Source organism: Ovis aries, chromosome 25 (assembly GCF_016772045.2).
Source record: "Ovis aries strain OAR_USU_Benz2616 breed Rambouillet chromosome 25, ARS-UI_Ramb_v3.0, whole genome shotgun sequence".
In the NCBI taxonomy this organism is placed as follows: Eukaryota; Metazoa; Chordata; class Mammalia; order Artiodactyla; family Bovidae; genus Ovis; species Ovis aries.
The window spans coordinates 24,961,195-24,979,635 of record NC_056078.1 but is presented as its reverse complement, the minus strand read 5'-3'; the positions used below and the strand labels follow the sequence as shown (position 1 = coordinate 24,979,635).

General features: G+C 52.5%; 2 protein-coding genes across 11 annotated transcripts in view; one reads left to right on the top strand and one right to left on the bottom strand.

Annotated features, from left to right (window-relative positions):
- The first annotated feature begins 514 nt into the window (after positions 1–514).
- Positions 515–13,005, top strand: TACR2 (tachykinin receptor 2). 8 transcript variants are annotated; one of them, XM_042240868.1, is made up of 7 exons: positions 515–1,416; positions 2,986–3,180; positions 6,859–7,012; positions 7,843–8,039; positions 10,372–10,505; positions 11,370–11,480; positions 12,638–13,005. In XM_042240868.1, exons 1-6 carry the CDS (start codon positions 1,025–1,027, stop codon positions 11,444–11,446), a joined length of 1,149 nt encoding a protein of 382 aa, XP_042096802.1. In that variant the 5' UTR covers positions 515–1,024; the 3' UTR covers positions 11,447–11,480; positions 12,638–13,005. The 8 variants fall into 8 exon arrangements, with proteins under 8 accessions (XP_042096802.1, XP_042096803.1, XP_042096806.1 ...); XM_042240869.2 differs by having other exon boundaries at positions 12,373–13,005; XM_042240872.1 differs by lacking the exon at positions 10,372–10,505.
- Positions 13,006–13,805: 800 nt separating this feature from the next.
- Positions 13,806–18,441, bottom strand: part of HK1 (hexokinase 1) — a 75,755-nt gene continuing 71,119 nt past the window's right edge. For all 3 annotated transcript variants that reach the window (XM_060406861.1, XM_015104404.3, XM_042240866.2), the window contains exons 17-18: positions 16,212–16,445; positions 13,806–14,690 (exon numbers count right to left, since the gene is read on the bottom strand). In XM_060406861.1, the coding sequence (XP_060262844.1) occupies positions 14,546–14,690; positions 16,212–16,445 (379 nt within the window). In that variant the 3' untranslated portion in view covers positions 13,806–14,545. The remainder of the gene's footprint in view (positions 14,691–16,211; positions 16,446–18,441) is intronic.

Sequence of the window (18,441 nt, the reverse complement as noted above, 5' to 3'; positions counted from 1 at the left end):
GGGCCTCCCACGGGGCTGGGACTCCTTGTCACACCTTTTACGTGTCAGCTCCTGTGCTAAGCAGACTTAATATACACTATCTCATTTAAAACTCACCAATACACTGCGAGATGCACACTGTATTGCTCCTATTTTTTTCAGATGGGGAAGCTGAAGTTCGGAAAGGTTTAGGAGTCCTTGCCTGGAGCCCCCGAGGCTCCCAAGCCCGTGCCCCTAGTCACATTCTAGACGAAGCTCCGGCCCCGCTGAATGTAAACACCCTACTGAGGACTGTGCCCTCCATGCCAGGCCCCACCCCGGCCACCCCCTCAACTTTCCCTGGGTCTCTCCCTGCCTCAGCAGCCAGTCCTAAATCTTTCCTCAAGAGATGAAGCCTGGCCATCCATGCGGGAGGTGGGGCAAAGGGCGGAGGCAAAGCCCCAGCTCGTGAGAAGACAGCACCTCTGCCAAGGCCCTCGCCGCCCTGCACCGCACGGCCCCGCCCGGATAGTAGCGGGACGGCCTCCCCGCCTGCACCCCAGCGCCTGGAGAGACAGCCTGCTGCACAACTGACCTGCGGGATCCAAACAGCTGCTTTGCGCACATCTGATCCCTAATGTCTCCTGAACCACATTAGGAGGGACCTGGGTTCGAGTTTATCACCAACTTACGACATGACCTGGGCTGGTCCCCACTTGGAATCTGTTTTTCCATTTCTGCAGTGAAGACGCAGACTGATGATTTAGAAGGATGCCTCTTACTCTGAGACCACGTCTTGGATTCTAGATATCCACGTGACGTTGGAGAAGGCTGGCCAGGACATGGGAATCTGAAGTGCCTAGGGCTCTGGACCCGGCTGTCTGCTCAGCCTAACTCATCTCTGTTTGAGACTTGGGAGTGACCCCCCAGCTCCCTGGGCGTGCCTGGCTCGGCACCCACTCCTCCTGCTCCCCGCACTCAGAGAGGATTTGTGTGCTCCCACAGGGCACCAGGGCCTGGAGGGAGCCAAGGAGCCTTACCCCTTGTCCCAGACTCAGAGGCGGCCATGGGGGCCTGTGTCGTGATGACCGATATAAACATCTCGTCTGGCCTTGACAGCAACGCCACGGGCATCACAGCCTTCTCCATGCCCGGCTGGCAGCTGGCACTGTGGACCGCAGCCTACCTGGCCCTGGTGCTGGTGGCTGTGATGGGTAATGCCACAGTCATCTGGATCATTCTGGCCCATCAGAGGATGCGCACAGTCACCAACTACTTCATCGTCAACCTGGCCCTGGCTGACCTCTGCATGGCTGCCTTCAACGCTGCCTTCAACTTCGTCTACGCCAGCCACAACATCTGGTACTTTGGCCGTGCCTTCTGCTACTTCCAGAACCTCTTCCCCATCACAGCCATGTTCGTCAGTATCTACTCCATGACTGCCATTGCTGCTGACAGGCAAGAAGGGGCAGTGGGGTAGTGGGGCAGCTGCGGGGAGCCGGTTCACTGTGTTGGCTTCAGATAGGGCTGATACCACGCCCACAGTCACACAGCAAGTTAAGTGTAGAACCCAGGGAATTAATTGCCTCCTAACCTGCTCATGATCCTAGACTATGCATCTGGAATAGTTTCACAGAGGACTGTGGAACTGAGACGAGAAAGGATAAGATTAGACACGAGAAAGAACTTTGCCCTAGATGGCTGTTCAAGGCTATAGGGGAAGAACAGTGTCTTAGGGACCTTCTGGAGTGTTCTTCTCTGGAGTTGATTTTTGTTTTGGTTTCTTTCTTTTACAAGGAAATTGCTTATTTTGTTTCCTATTCCTAGATAGATTATGTGAGGGGAAAATGAAACACTGCATGCAGTTACCACATAATTACGATGGGGCCAATTACCTCCCAAGTGCTGTATCTCCGGGGCTGCAGAGCAAGGCTCTGGAGGGGTTGAGGGGCAGGAGGGTGGAGGAGTGATCAGTCAGCAGGTCTAAGTCACCTAAGACTTTCTCATTCACTCAGTAAGTATCTGAGGCACTGTCTCAGGCACTGGGGAATATACACCAGTGGGAAAAGCATGGCCTCATGGAACTTCCGCCTTAAAGCTCAGGTTGGGGGCTGGGTAGTATGGGCTGTAGAGGGCAGGGTGGAAGCCAGGAGTCCAGACAGGCAGGAGGCGGTTGACTAGTAACTCAGGGGAGGGAAGATGGTGGCTCAGGTCAGGATGGTAATAATGGAGACTCGTCCATCCCTTTCTTCATTCATTCTTACGTTCAGTGCCCACTATGTACAGATACTGCTCTGCACATTCAGGTAAAAACAGATAAAGATGCCTGCCCTGGTGAAAATTTAAATAGAAACACAAGACTAAATAAATTATGCATTGTATTTTGAGGTCATGAGGGCTATGGGAAAATATTAGAAAGGGGATAGGGGATTCGAGGCGCTAGGATTTGTGTTTTGGGGTGGGGCAGGTAGTATATCAGGATGTCAGTATGTCAGGATCAGTGAAAGGGTGGGATTTGAGCTTTGTCTTATCGTCCTGGCCATGTCTGAAGGTTCAGATTAATCCCAGGGAGGAAGGCTCGGGGGGTCATCTAGGACCAAGGTCATTTCTGCATATGTAGAGCACTTTCTCCACTGCAGACAGCTGGTGGGCAACTGCTTGGGCTTTGTGCAGAAGACCTTCGGGCTGTTAAGAGTTTCTGAACAGAAGAGAGGCTGGGCTGCTGAGGAACTCGGCAGGGCGGAGCTGCAGGACAATGCCCCAGATGGACTTCTGGTGTGGCCACACTGCCCTCTTGTGGCCTTCTGAGAGCATGTCCACGCTCAGAAGGAGGTGATGAGGTGGACAGAAGTTTAGGGCGCTAGCGTGCCATGCGTCGACAAGACCGTCACCAGCCCGGCAGCTCTCTGCAGGTCACCAGCGGGGTGCGGGGAATAGGCTGGAGAGTGTGGGCCTGGACTGGGAAGAGGAGGTGCAGGCTGGTCTGATGGGAGTGCACCCGCGACTCACACCGCCCTCTGCTCACAGGTACATGGCCATCGTCCACCCCTTCCAGCCCCGGCTCTCAGCTCCTGGCACCAGAGCGGTCATTGCTGGCATCTGGCTGGTGGCCCTGGCCCTCGCCTTCCCCCAGTGCTTCTACTCCACCATCACCATGGATGAGGGCGCCACCAAGTGCGTGGTGGCCTGGCCTGAAGACAGCGGTGGCAAGACGCTCCTTCTGTAAGGCCTGGGGGTGAGGGAACATGGCGTGTGTGCATGCGCCTGTGTGTGCGTGCATGCACATCCATGGTGTACACATGTGCAGCGTGTGAGTGTGAGTGCACAGGTATCTGTGAGTGGACGGGGGATAATGTGAGCACTGCTGCTGCTGAGTCGCTTCAGTCGTGTCCGACTCGGTGTGATCCCTTAGATGGCAGCCCACCAGGCTCCCCCATCCCTGGGATTCTCCAGGCAAGAACACTGGAGCGGGTTGCCATTTCCTTCTCCAGTGCATGAAAGTGAAAAGTGAAAGTGAAGTCGCTCAGTCGTGTCCAACTCTTGGCGACCCCATAGACTGTAGGTAGGCTCCTCAGTCCATGGGATTTTCCAGGCAAGCGTACTGGAGCGGGTGCCATTGCCTTCTCCAATGTGAGCACAGTATCAACTCAAAGTGACACTTAGCACTCAGTAAACGTCAGGTCTGGTCTAAGCACTTTACATACATGAACTCATTTAATTCTCATAACACTATGAGTATGTATTATTATTATTTCCATTTCTCAGATGAGGAAACCAAAGCACTAAAAAAATTAAGGGCCTAGGACCACACAGCTATTAAGTGGTAAATCAAGGATTTAAATCCAGGCAGTCCTGCTTCAGAGCCCAATCTCCTCAACACTCTTGCTTAAATAAGGGGCATATCACGGTACTGAGGCAGAAAGAAAGAGCAGATGATGGAGCCTGGGATGTTTTCAGGAGGAGCCTGGAGACAGCCTAAGTTGAGGCAGGCACCATGGGCTAGGGGATGGGGGCAGAAAGCAGAACTCAGACTCGGTGCAGCTGCTGTGTGACCCTGGATGAGTCCTTTCCTTTTCTGGGCCTCAGTTTGCCTAGTTCTCACGTGGCTCTGTCATCCCCAAGCACCTTGGAAATTCAAAATAGAGGATAAAGAAGCGGTTGAGGTTCTGGCAACAGTATTCGGGTTGGATCCTGCTCTGTCCCCTGCTGGCTCAAGGATCCTTTGAGTCACTTAACCTCTCTGAGCCTTTGGCTCTTTCTCTCAAAGGAGATTCGCAAGAGACCCTTGCTCAGGGGTTGTTGTGAGGCACGTAGTACCGAGCCTGCAGCAGAACCTGTGCCCAGGATGTCGTCGTTTAAACGGGAACAAACGAAAACAAACCCGTCAGACTTAGTCCAAGAAAAGCCTGGCTACCGCAAGCATAAGTCTGTACACGCTCTGAGCCCAGAGCCGCCAGATCACCGCGACAATTCAGGCCCCTCCCCGCCCCCGCGACAGCCCTCTCCCAGCGCCGGCCCCTACCTCTCCTCCAGTCCCGAGCACTGGCCAGAAGGCGCCATTCCTCTGAGAAGCCTGTTCCTGGGGACTGCTGTGCTTCGAGGGCAGGCCCTGCCCTGGGTCTTGGCCTCACCCTGTACCCCCACGTTCTCAGGATTCAATGCTCCGTGGGCGGTGTCCATGTAGGGACGCGCCCCTCTTCTGGCTCCGGGAAGGGATGGGAGCAGAACATTTCGAGACTGGCCACTGGGGGGCGATGTTTCTCCACCTTAACATGGAGCTTTTCTCCTGGAGGCTCGGAGTAGTAACTCAGGGTACCAACCAGGACCAGGGTACCCCAGTTTTCTGGGGTTGGTGATTTGCGACCCTGATTCAGACGAAGGCAGAAAGCAAGAGGGCAGAGATGGGCTAGGAGGGTATCCTTTGGTGATACTTCGAATTCTGAGAGGATTTGGGCCAAAGCTTGGTTTCTTATGTGTGAGAATTTATTATTCATTCTCGGGTTAGGGAGCTTCTGAGGTTTAGACTGGGGGCTCCATCCTTACAGGCTCACATTCTGTGTGTGTGAATCTGATAAAATGACAGATCCCCTCTCCAGGGAAATGCACATACACTTGCAAAATCAAAATGCCAAGAAAAAGGCAGTCTCAGCTGTGGGAGAAGCCATTCCTGATAATGGCAGGCCCTAGAAGATGGTCCCCAATGCTCCTTGGCTCTTCCTTGTGGTGGGAACTTAGCCCAGAGTGAATCCCCATCCTGCACCAACCCAAGAAAGAATGAGGCAACAAAGGGGCATCACTCATACTCGGGAAGCATGGTGGAGATTATCTCCATGTTTTACAAATGGGGAAACTGAGACTGAAGGAGAGATCTGATTGCCCAAGGTCATGCTTTAAATTAGAGGTTGGACAAGAACCCGGATCTTCTGACTCCACAGGGCTGATTCTCAGTGAAAGGGAAATCATTTAGGTGTTAAGTCTGTAGAGCTGTTTCACATGACACAGACTTCCTGTGCCTCTCTGAGCCTCAGTTCCTCGATCTGGACACTGAGGCAGATGGCTCAGCTGATCCTCAAGGTCTATCTGTGACCTCACAATCAAAAGTGACAGGGGCCTGGCACTCACTGCTCCTCATCTCCTTACCTGCTCCACAGTAGGATAGATGGGGATCAGGGTGTCTAGGAGGCGCCAGACATTTTGTAATTAGAAAGTCGAATTCTAAACTCAGGTTTTAGGGAAGGTATTTAGGGAAGAACCCATCTGCTCTCCTCTCTCCAGGTGGCAGCCCCTCTTGAAAGGGGCCCAGAAAGGCTGGCACACGTGGAGGAGAGAAGTGGCTTGGGAACACCTCAGTTTTCCTAGAAGAAGGTCACATGACAGGGCCAGGGGTCTTGGGTCCATCCACCAAATGCTCCTGCCTGGGTCTTGTTGGAGCGTGACTGCAGCACCACTCAGAAACCAGAAGGGGCAGCACGCATGTCCTTTACCCCAAAGGAAATAAAAGGGCCTCAGCACAGCCCTGGGTGTCCGCCATGGGGACTGGATGAGCACCATCAGTGGTGTTCCAGGCCACTTGCTCACAGCAGAAAGTGTGTCTGCTGATATGAGCCGTGTTCCCAACAATGCTCACAGTCAGGAAGAGGTGATCCGATAGCTTGAACAGTGTGGCCCATCTTCACTGCCCCGTTCCCTGGTAGGGATGCTGGTGCAGGATAGAAACACATCAACTCCCGGAAATCTATTTAGACAGACAGATGCAGATATAGACAATATACATAATCTATCTAATACATGTGTATATACACACATATAATGCATGATTCTGGAAGAAAATATTCCAAATCGTTAATAGTGGCGGGGGTGGGATATGCAATTTTACTTCCTCCTTTGTGCTTAATGGGGCTTCCCTGATAGCTCAGCTGGTGAAGAATCTGCCTGCAATGCAGGAGACCTCAGTTCGATTCCTGAGTTGGGAAGATCCCCTGGAGACGGGAAAGGCTACCCACTCCAGTATTCTGGCCTAGAGAATTCCATAGACTGTATAGTCTATGGGGTCGCAAAGAGTCAGACACGACTGAGCCACTTTCACTTGTGCTTAATGTCATTATAAATTTTAAACAAATGTATTGGTTAACTTTTTCATTCCTATTTATTTCCTCGTTTGATAACTTGTCTGCCACTTGGAAGGACTCGGAGCTTACACTGGTGTCCCTTTTGCGGCAGGGGAAGCCCTCACTGGGCACATATGCTAGTCGGTTTGCCTTAAAAAAAAAAAAAAATTAAACCAAGGTCTTGGGAGGCGGCCCTGGGGTGGCCTGTCAGGAAAACTCAGGGGCACTGCAAGGTCCTGGGGATTGAGCTCTGGCAGTCGCCAGGTGCCCAGGCCCTTGACTCTCCCTCCAGGTACCATCTCGTAGTGATCGCCCTCATTTACTTCCTGCCTCTCGTGGTGATGTTCGTCGCCTACAGTGTCATCGGACTCACGCTCTGGAGACGCTCTGTCCCGGGGCACCAGGCTCATGGTGCCAACTTGCGCCACCTGCAGGCCAAGAAGAAGGTGAACTCCGGGGGCGAAGGGGGCGGGGGGGGGCGGGGGGGGGCGGGGGCGGGGGGGGCGGGGGGGCGGGCGGGGCGCGCGGGGGGGGGGGGTTTGGCCACGCCTCGGCATCGGCCATTCCGGGCCCACCCGCCAGGGGCCGCCGGGGGGGGGGGGGCCGGGGGGGGGGGGGGGGGCGGGGGGCGGGGGGGGGGGGGGGGGGGGGGGGGGGGGGGGGGGGGGGGGGGGGGGGGGGGGGGCGGGGGGCGGGGTCAGGGCGGGCCCGGAAGTTTGGCCACGCCTCGGCATCGGCCATTCCGGGCCCACCCGCGAAAGGGCGCCGCGGAGGGTAGACTCCGCCTGTACCTTGCGTTTGTCCCAAGTTTCTGGCCAGAGCCTTCATTCCTGCTTCCCCAGGCCGGCCGACTTGCCTTTGGTCTTTGGGTTGTGACAGGCACAGATTGCAGCGAGTGGGGGTCTTGCGGACCCATAGCTGGCAGGGTCTCTCCAAAGGATGGGGTTAGGAGCGAGAGCTCATCCACTCTCCAGGGAGGGGAGCTGCTTTGCTCAAAGAAGGATCCACGACGCCTTTTAGAGAAGGTGGCATTGAACTGGGCTTTGAGGAGTTGAGGACTAAGAAGGAAAGACAGCAGTGTGAGCCTAGAGACCAGCCTGAGCAAAAGCCCTCAGGTAGAGGGCCCAGGAGTGCCTGGGTAGCAGGTGTTCTGGGGGACCTGATTATTGAGGGCTTCTCAGGCTGGCATGAGGGGTGCCCCACCCTCACCCTCAGGAAGACTGGTGGGTCTTGGGGCATCCGGGCTGCGGAGTGACTGGAGTGTCTCCTGGCCCAGTTCGTGAAGACCATGGTGCTGGTGGTGGTGACGTTTGCCATCTGCTGGCTGCCCTACCACCTCTACTTCATCCTGGGCACCTTCCAGGAGGACATCTACTGCCACAAGTTCATCCAGCAGGTCTACCTGGCGCTCTTCTGGCTGGCCATGAGCTCCACCATGTACAATCCCATCATCTACTGCTGCCTCAACCACAGGTAGCCCTTACCCCAGCCCCTCTCCTCAGCCTGGCTCCATCCGGACCCCCCTGCACAGCTTCACCCATCCCCATGGGATTGCCATCCTCACAGGGATCCCCCAGCATAATCCTCGCTTGAGCCCCACCCCCTCCCCAAAGCTCTGCCCCAATGCCCAGGCCACAGCTTTCACGTCTGCCTGCTCCTGCTCTTTCTTCTGGGGGCTGCACCTGGGACAAGGAGAAGAGAGAAGGGAGGGACAGAGAGATGGAGGGAGGGGCAGAGAGGCAGAAGGACAGCCAGAGAGGGAGGAAGGAAGGAGCCAGGTAAAGGAAGGAGGGACTTGGCTACTTCCCTAGTGGTCCAGTGGTTAAGACTTTGCCTGCCAATGCAGAGGGTGTGGGTTTGATCCCTGGTTGGGGAGCTAAGATCACACGTGCCTATCAGCAAAAAAAAAAACAAACACAAAATAGAAAGCAATATTGTAAGAAATTCAATAAAGACAAAAGAAACAACAACAACAAGGAGGAGGGAGGTACTGATGTTTTTAAGAGCTTTCTACTTTGAGGAGGCAACTGAGGACTGTCTGTAGGCGAGAACAGTGCCAGCCACAGTGAATGAAACACAGCCTGAGGGCTGGGGCCGCGGCTGGAGGGGAAACGGGTTGCTCCCTGGAAGATCACAGGAGGGGCTTTCAGGGGCGGTAGGAAATGACCTTGGCAGAGACTGCCAGGGAGGAAGGAGCCCAGTTCTCACTCCCTGCTGCTCTCGTACCTCTAGAGAAGTGGAGTCTCACTGAGGGACTGGCATGTGCTCTGGAGCACGTGCACAGGTGGGAGATGCTGGGCCAGGCGGGAGCCCCAGTGCCCAGGAGTCCTTGTAGAGCAGGCCACTCAGCCTCAGGACAGTGGGGCCAGGTGAGAGTCGGTGAGAGGTGAACACTGAGTCCTGGCCTTAACAAGGCAGTGATGTGGGTGACATTGACCTTGGGCCTCTTTTATCACCTCTCTGCAGAGATATCCAGACCATTCATAAGCCCAATAGAGCCTTTGTTGCTCAGACATCCTACCCACCTGGGACAGGCCAGAAGGAAGTGAGAGACTGACTTTTATCTTTTGAATGTTTAATAGGCATCAGAACCCTCCATTGTCTCCTGACAGGCAAGTATACCCCATGGACTGTAGCCTACCAGGCTCCTCTGTCCATGGAATTCTCCAGGCAGGAATACTGGAGTGGGTTGCCATTCCCTTCTCCAGGCAGATTCATTGCAGGCAGATTCTTTACCATCTGAGCCACCAGGGCTACCCATGTAATGGGATGGAGGTGTTATCCCCATTTTACAGATAAAGAAACTGAGTCTCAGAAAGGAAAACTCTCCTAAATTCATACAACAAGACTTCCATGTGTTTCCAAGGTCTGTAATCTCATCCCCACATCACACATTTTTCTCCCATGCAGTTGTAGAAGTGAGAACTGAGAGACAGGGACTGTCACAGCAGGGAGGGCCCCCAGCCTTCTGTGTCTATGCACTGGTACCCAATGACACAGTCCATGGGAGTCAACACCCCAGGGCTCTGTGAGTTCCTGAAACAACCTCTGATCGTTCAGGATTTGAAGACACCAGCTCTGCAGTAGGACTGTTCCTCCTGGTGCAGTCTTCTTTTCTCTAAAAAATAATCTCCAGTGGCTTTGTGTGCCAGCTCTGTTCCAGGCCCTTTGGGATATGCTGGTGAACAAAAACAGTGATCCCTTTCCTCAGGGAGCTGGCCTTCTAGGGGGAGCAGGTGGAGATAGACAATAAGCAAAGCTAATGAGTCAGTGAGTCACAGTGTGTATTAGGTGATAAATCCTATAGAAAAAAAGAAGAACTGGCTAAGGGAGGACAGGAAGTAATGGGGGAAGTAATGGGCATAATGGTTGCAATTTTACAGGATGGTCAGGGTAGGCCTTACTGAGGAGCCTTTAGAGCAGATTTGAGGACTGAGTGGGCCCTGGTAGCTGTCTGGATAAGAGTTCCAGGCAGAGGGAACACCCAAGGTAAGGGGGAGAAGCCGGGAGAGGATTAGGCAGTTGCAGTAATCCCACCAGGCAAGAGATGGTGGGTTTAGAAGTGGTCAGAATCTGGAGATTGCTAAGGTACAGTCAACAGAATTTGATGGAGAGGAAGTCAAGGATGACTCCAGGTTCTCAGGTGGTCAGTTATCAGGAGCTGAGATGAGGACGACTGTCAGGGGTATGGGGGGAAGAGGATAGGGAGCTCAGGTTGGGATATGCTGAGTGTAGGTATAAGGGACAGTGGCCATGAAGCTCCCATAATAAAGGTGTTCATTGGGCTGCACCGTGGACTCTCTAGAGCTACAGGGGGAGGAACCAACGTCAGGTCCGCGCTTCTGCAACACAGAAGCTTGCATCTCCTGGGAACAGACCACCCGGTTGTCTGCCTCTCTCTGCACCACACAGGGCCTCATCTATTTCTGCTCCTAACAGGTCAGTGTCTACCTTCTGCTGGCTCTGTCTCACTTCTCCACTCACTCTCTCCTTCCTCTGATCTCTCATTTACGTGGGGACCCTCTGTGCTGCTATGGGGAAAGCTCACTTATTCTTTAAGCAAATGTCCCCAGACTTAGTAGTTCCATGTGCATATTTCCTTTCAAAGCAGTCCCCTTGGAGAGCATCCTTATTCCAGCCAACATTGCCAAAGCCCCAATTTCTTAAGATTCCTCTTTGTATACGCCTTTAGAAGCCAATTAACAAACAAGAAAATCTGTTGTGTTATAATTGTACTTGGTTTGTTGTTATTTGTTTGTAATAACAAATGGTCTTGTCCAGCTTAATCACCCACTTCAAACTTGGACTTGGCTCCAGATTACTTCTGGCTGTTTCCAAAACCCCAACCCACTAAAGAACGTGTCTCTGAGCTCTTTTTTTTTTTTTTTTTAATTCTTTATTTTTGGCTGCCCTGGGGTTTTTTTGCTGTGCGCCGGCTTTTCTCTAGGTGTGATGTGCAGGCATCTCATTTCAGTGGCTTCTCTTGTTGTGGAGCACAGGCTCTAGGGCGCTCGGGATTCAGTAGTTGTGGTCACGGGCTTAGCTTCACAGGCTTAGCTGCACGGGCATGTGAGGTCTTAGTTCCTGGACCAGGGATCGAATCCTCGTCCCCTGCATTGGCAGGAGGATTCTCAACCACTGGACCACCAGGGAAGTCCTCCAGAGACCCTGAGCTCTTATGAGTGAATTTCCGAAGCAACTTTCCTCTGGAGGGAAGATCGGCTCCGGGAGGTGGGGCAGCCACAGGGCAGTTCCCATAACTTGGCCTCACTCCATTTCTCAAGATGACCCTCCACCCCTCAGGTTTCGCTCTGGATTCCGGCTTGCTTTCCGTTGCTGTCCATGGGTCACGCCAACCGAGGAGGACAAGATGGAGCTGACCCACACTCCATCCCTCTCCACGAGGGTCAACAGGTGTCACACTAAAGAGATTTTTTTCATGTCTGGGGATCTGGCCCCCTCTGAGGCAGTCAACAGGCAGGCTGAAAGCCCCCAGGCTGGAGTGTCTACTGAACCCTGAAGCCTAGTGCCTGGCTGCAGGGAGAGGCTCCGCACCCTTGAGAAGTAGCCAGTCGAAAGGACCACATCTGAAAGTTTGGCCCATGCCTCACCCTTCAGTACATCCATGGGAAGACAAGGCAGGGCCAGGAACTCTGCAGTGGGTACTGCCTCTCCCAGCTAGCCCTTCAGACAGTGCTTCAGGGATCCAATAATTCAAAGACAGGGTGAGCTAACACTTATCTAATCCAGGAGTTGAAAGGTCAAATGCCTTCCTGGGGCATACAACATAATGAGTAAATTGAACCCAGTATAAAAGAAAAATTGTAGATATATTGATAAAAGATAACTGGCTTCCAGTGTTGGGGCAATAGGGAATGGTGGGGACTGTGGCAAACTGGAGGGCATAGGAATCCAAAGGGGACAGTAGCTGATCAGCTCTGGGCAAATGCTGCCATGTGACTGATCCTCTGCATCTTTCAAGAGAAGCCAGAAATCCAAATTTGTGAAACTTCACTTCCAGAATTGTTAAATTTAGCTCACATTTTTATACATGTTGTATGAACCAAACAAAACACACCCATGGGCAGTACTCAACCAGGACACTGATTTATTATCAGGATAAAGACACAAGGAAAGAAGCTTCTTAATTTTGCAAAGCCCCTAACCTGTGAGCCAATCCAGGGCTTCTCTGCTTTAGCATCTAAGAACCCAGTTCCACCCCAGGGGAGTTGGTGGTTAAGGGTCAAAGGGAGCCTCAGCTGGGTGGTCTCAAGACAATGACCTTCACATTGCCTTCCTCTTTCAGTTGCAGAGCTACTTTGCAGGGAGGCTGAGGATGATGGGAGGGATGCCTATACATCAGCAAGCCCAATACATGTTAAGTGCTTCATAAACAGTGTGTGTGCGCAGTCACTATGTCATGTCCAACTCTTTGTGACCCCATGGACTGTAGCCCACCAGGCTCCTTTCCATGGCATTCTCCAGGCAAGAATACTGGAGTGGGTTGCCGTGTCTTCCTCCAGGGGATCTTCCCGACCCAGGGATAAAACCTATGTCTCCTGCATTGACAGGCAGATTCTTTACCACTGAGTCACCTGGGAAGCCCTCATAAACAGCAGCCGTGACTTTCATTACTACCATGGCAGCCGTCTGACATGAATGCCTCTGCAAGTCAGCAACACAGCCGTCACCCTTACTTCTGCTCAAGAGGCTGGCAGGCAGAGAACACCAGCCATCCCATCCCCTAGAAAGCTCCAGGCCCGGCTGGGTCCACACGTCACTCTGCCTGCTGACTCACCCTTCCTGCCTCGGGCCCTTCCAGAAGAAGCACATAATGCTGGAAACACACACCTAGAGTTTAATGTTACCTGTGTTCTCCATAAAATCACTGTGCCGTAGGCGCTGGCAGTGCCAATAAAGGGACCCTGGTCTCACCAAACCAAGTGAACATGCAGTCGGTCCTGGGGAAGACCATGCAGAGGTGTGCCCATGGCCGGGGAGACTCACGTGGCACTGCAGTCACAGGGCACCAGAATGTGGGCTAATGTGGGGTCTGCTGACCAGCCTGGGGGGAGGAATCCAAAATGGCAGCCACAGAGTGGAACAGCACCCTCCAGGCTGAGGTGGGGCAGGGATGGAAGGGCTGGACAAGGGCCAGTTTCCCATAGAAGGGGTTAGTTTTCAAAGGGGGTGTGTGTGAGGGGGGGCCGCGGGAGGAGAGCACCACAACCCTGCTACCCAGGGCTGCTGCAAGGCTTCACCTACTCGGGGCAGGGCGTCTCTTCATCTGTTCGCCTGGAGTTGGCAGATAGGATGATGAAGGCAGGACCTGCTCGGGAACAGTGGGAGCGGCGGGGGCCAGTGTTGCCCCGTCCTCTCGGGAAACCCAAACAGCCCCTGCAAGCCAAGCTTCTACTTTGTTCCAGCTACAGGTGAGGAAGGCAGGCTATTGGAAGACAGAAGCCTTTACCTTCTGAAAGAGGTCGAGGTGGGGGTGCAGGAATCCCTCCCCTAGGCAGGCCCCTGGGGCTGCAGCAGGGAGCCTGGAGGGCAGGTGCCAGAAGACACGGGGAGAGCACAGAAGTCCTTGAGCCAAAAGAAGGCTGCAGGCTGAAGAACACAGCCTTCAGTTCAAACTCTTCCCCCGACCCAGAAGGCCACAAAACCCCCCAGGGTTTGGTTTTTGCCACATCCCCCAGTATCCTCCCCACTCCCCAGTCATTAAGCATCACTCGGGTCTTTGAATTGGTACAAAGTTTACTAGGTCATACAACATGGCTCACAAAAGCGATGGGTAATTCCAATGAGCGTACTGTTTCTTGATTGGTTCCTTTTACCCAAATGGAGACAAGACACTTTCCCGCAGGACTGCCCACCTCCCCTCCCCAAGACAGACAGAAAGCAAGACTGTCACAATGTGGCTATGACCAGTTCCACGGACACATAATTCAGTGGCATTGCCATGCCCAGATGGGACACCAGACAGCAGTGGGTGCAGCGCCGGGAGGAAGCGGCGGCCACTGCACCCATGGGAGGAGAAGTCCCGGCAGTGTCTGCTGGTGATAATACATTGCACGTGGGGGATGGGTCCCCAGGGACGGGCAGCAGAGGCCCTTAAGGCCTGTCAGATGGTGTGACTTTTCATCTTGGGCCAATAAATAACGGTTGGACGAATGCATAAATTAGAAATGGACGCCACTAAACTTCACACGTGGGGAACATACGACCGGGTTGAAATCAAATCATGCAGAGTGGTAGGCAGGTGAGGAGGGACCTGGAGGGCAGGGAGATTATCAACAGCACACACTCTATTTTGTACCCTACGTTACGCGCCGTTAGTGGGCTTCTGGTTTCCTCCCTGCGGTGGTGCAGGCGGGTTCTGGCGCCGGCGTCTCCCAGCACAGCTCGCTGGGCAAAATAAGGGGTCGCTGCTTGAAGAGAGAAGTGCTGGAAGGGCAGCAGGCTGGGGGTCAGGGCTCTTAGCTGCTCATTTCTTGCCGGAGCCGAACGCCCACTGCTGTGATGAGGGCGGCTCCCTTGCCGCTGCCGTCTTCGGATAAGAGGAAGGACACGTTACACTTTGGTGACAGTTCCTTCACGGTTTGGTGCATGATTCTGGAGAAGCTGAAAAGGACGAAAGAGATGGGTTGGTAGGGGAACAGGAGAGATGCGGGACCCGCCTGAAGATGCTGAGGCAGCCAAAGGGAAGGAGGGAAGTGAGAGGGGTGGGGCTGCTCTGAAGCAGCGGAGACTTATTGAGAATGGCTGGGAGGAAAGCAGGTTTACTGCCAACCTAATTACAATTTGCAGCAGGGAGGCACGACGGAGAATCCAAAATGAGCTCCTCTGGACAGCTTCTGAGGGCAATGGCATGAGTAACACACCCAGACAGCTCCCGTCCTCAGAGCCTGAGGATCTGAGAGGACCGAAATCCAAGAAGGGGGTGTCGAGACCTGGGCATGGACCACTGAGGCGCGCCAGGCCGGGTCAGCTGTTCAGCTCAGCAGGCTTCATGGAAACAATCACCACCCATCCCTAGCTTGCAGCCCTCTGAGACCCCAGCCCATCAGCACCTGAAGCTGAGAGGGAGCCTTCCTTTCCACCCCCAAGTGAAGCATAATCTCTAAATGAGAAGCGACTCTGGGTTCTTGCATTTTGGACTGCAAATGAGATAGGGCCAGGCTGAGAATGCTCAGGGCAGCGGGGCTCCTAGAGGTAATACTGCTTGCCCTCTGCTGAGTATCTCCTAGGTGTCCCACACTTGATATATGTAATGTCCAGTCTGCCAATGGTTATTATCCCGCAAAGAGGAGACTTGACAGAGATGAAGCAATTGAGCACAGCTTCTAAAGGGTGCTGTCAGGATTAAATCCATGCCTGTCCACGCTGGGCTCCAAAGACTAGCTCTAAACACAGTGACAAGGAGTACAGCGACAACGGTGAAGAAACAGCTGGGGATGGAGCCAGACAGCCTGTTCCATCCCAAGCCACGGCCGTGAGGTAAGCAGGCACCATCCACGCTGAGTCGGGTATGCCTGCTTTAAAGTAGGGTGACATTATGGCTGGTTTACTTGGGAACGGTCCCAGTGTAATTATTAGTAGCCCTCTCTCGACTGGCCAAAGTACCTCTGTTTTGACAATAATACGGTCACTCCATAGGTAAGAGGCCAGCTTTGAGACATAAGGCGGGTCAAAGAGCAGATGGGCCCACCCCTTCTCTTCCAGCATGGGATGTGGGACACCGGGCCTAAAGGAGGTTGATCCTGCCAGCCTCCGTGCTCCAAGCTCCAAGGCTTTTGTCGCATGTAGCAGATGAACAAGACAGTGGGGCCTCTCCCTTTCCTTCACTCCCTCTCCCGGCTTCTAAAAAACAGCTTCTCCACCGGCTGATGGGTAAGCCCGCGCCCACCCTGCTTCACAACGGTGAAGAAACAGCTGGGGATGGAGCCAGCTACATGCGAAGCCACTTCTCCGCCCTGCGCCCAGTTCCTCGTGCCAAACGAGCCCCGCCCCGACCGCACAGCCTGCAGGCCGGCTGTGTTCCTGGTGAGGAATTTTACTAGGGGGCGGGAAATCCCATCCTGATGTCCCGGAACCAAAAGGGGCCTCGCCCACGCGCCCACCCCCAATGGAAGCCCCACTCACTGCGGATGAAGCTTGTAGAGCGTGCCGTCCACGCCCACAGTCACGTTGAGGCGGTCCAGCCCCCTGTTTTCGCGGATCTTATCCACCACAGCAGCCATGCCTGCGCCACACAGCTGCGCTGCCCTCTTGGACACCACCCCACACACGGTCTTCACGAGGATACTGTCGTCGCATGTGCTGTTCAGACCCAGCTGCTGGAGGATGGCCCGGACCTGCAGTAGCGCTAATCGGTCGCTGTGGGGGCGAAAGTCAGGAGGCCGGATGAAAGGGAACCCGCTGGAGAGCAGCAGGGGCCATCCCCAAATCACCAAGCTTATCCGTGAAAAGGGTCATGGGGTTTTCTCTTCCCTTCAAAATAATATATATTTTAAAAATGACCCTCCAAGTATTACAAGTTAAGTTGTAGAAAAACTGGCAACTCTAGAAAAATTAAAATTGGAAAATTAAACCTCTACAACCCCAACACTGGGGAAAACACTATTAAGGTTTAAATATATTACCTTCCAATCTAATTTTCTTGAATATCATTAAACTGTGTTTGTTCTGTATGTAAATAGGCTTGTCATTTATTTATGTTTAAATTTTTATTTTATACTGGAGTATAGTTGATTAATTGGCTTCCCTTCTGGCTTAGCTGGTAAAGAATCCACCTGCAATGCAGGAAACCTGGGTTCAATCCCTGGATTGGGAAGATCCCCTGGTGTAGGGAAAGGCTACCCACTCCAGCATTCTGGCCTGGAGAATTCCATGGACTGGACAGTCCATGGGGTCTCAAAGGGTCAGACATGACTGGGTGGCTTTGACTTTCACATAGTTGATTAATAATATTGTGGACTTGCCCTTTATATATGGTTTTCTTTCTTGCTTTTTTCTTACTTCATTTATGAGGGAGTTCCTACCTCCTTATCCAAGACCGGGACTGAAAAAGGCTGCCATAGTATTCCATTCTGGGAATGACCATAATTTATTTAGAGAAATTTAACTTGAAATTTTTTGCTACCAAAAAGTAACACTCTGATGACATTCCTGTTTAGAAGTCTTTGTGTGCAACTCAGATTTTACCTTTAGGATACATTTCTGGGTCGAAGAGCTTTTGACCCAGAAGGCAAGTGCCTTTCTGAAAGCTGACTCTTGGTCTCCTGGGATATTTGTCTCCTCATGAAATTGAAAGAGTTGACCATGAAACAATGACGATGACAACAACAGTGACAAGAGCGGTGAGCCTTCTTTGAGGACCTACTATGTGACAGGTGTTTACACACATCACTTCATTCCTCTTCCTAACAGCCAACTGATCCACATTTGACTGTTCCCATCTTAAAGATGTGGCAGGTGAGGCAGAGCTCACAGCCAGTGACGTAGAGCAGGTCTCAGGGCCAGAACTACCGAAGCTCTCGCCCACCGTGCCATGCTCTGTATCTTGTCATATAGAATGCAGATGTTTTCTTTGGTTTGCTGTTTTGTCTTTTAAGCTTGAGGATTGATATTGTTTTTAACTTACAGAAACCATGCAGCTAAAATTTGCAATTTTCTCTTTATTATTTCTCCCTTTGATATGGCACATGAAAAGACTTTCCCCAGCACTTCACACCCATCAGGATGGCTCTTATTAAAAGAAATAAAAACAGAAAATAAAATATTGTTGACAAGGATATAAAGTTGGAGCCCTTATATATATTGTTGGTGGGATGTAAAATGGTACAGCCACTGTGGAAGAGAATAGCAGTTCCTCCAAGTAAATAAATAAAATAATTATGTGATCCATCAATTCCACTTCTGAGTATACACCCAAAAGAATCGAAAGCCGGGATGTGGTCATGTGTTTGCACACTCATGTTCATAGCAGCATTATGCACAACAGCCAAAAAGTGGAAGCAACCCAAGTGTCCACGGATGGTTGAATGGATAAGCACAATGTGGTGTATACAATACAAGGAATTATTCATATTTGGCCTTAAAAAAAGAAATTCTGACACATGCTACAACTTGGACGAACCTTAAAGATACTGTGCTAAGTGCAGTAAGCCAGGTGTGAAAGGACAAATGCTATATGATTCCACTTACATGAAGTCACTAGAGTCAAAATCATAGACAGAAGGCAGAGCAGTGGTTGCCAGGGGCTGGGGGGAGGGGGATATGAGAGTTAGTATTTAGTGGGTACGAATTTCAGTTTGGGAAGATGAAAAAGTTCTGGAGATGGATGGTGCAGATGGTCAGACAACAAAGTGAA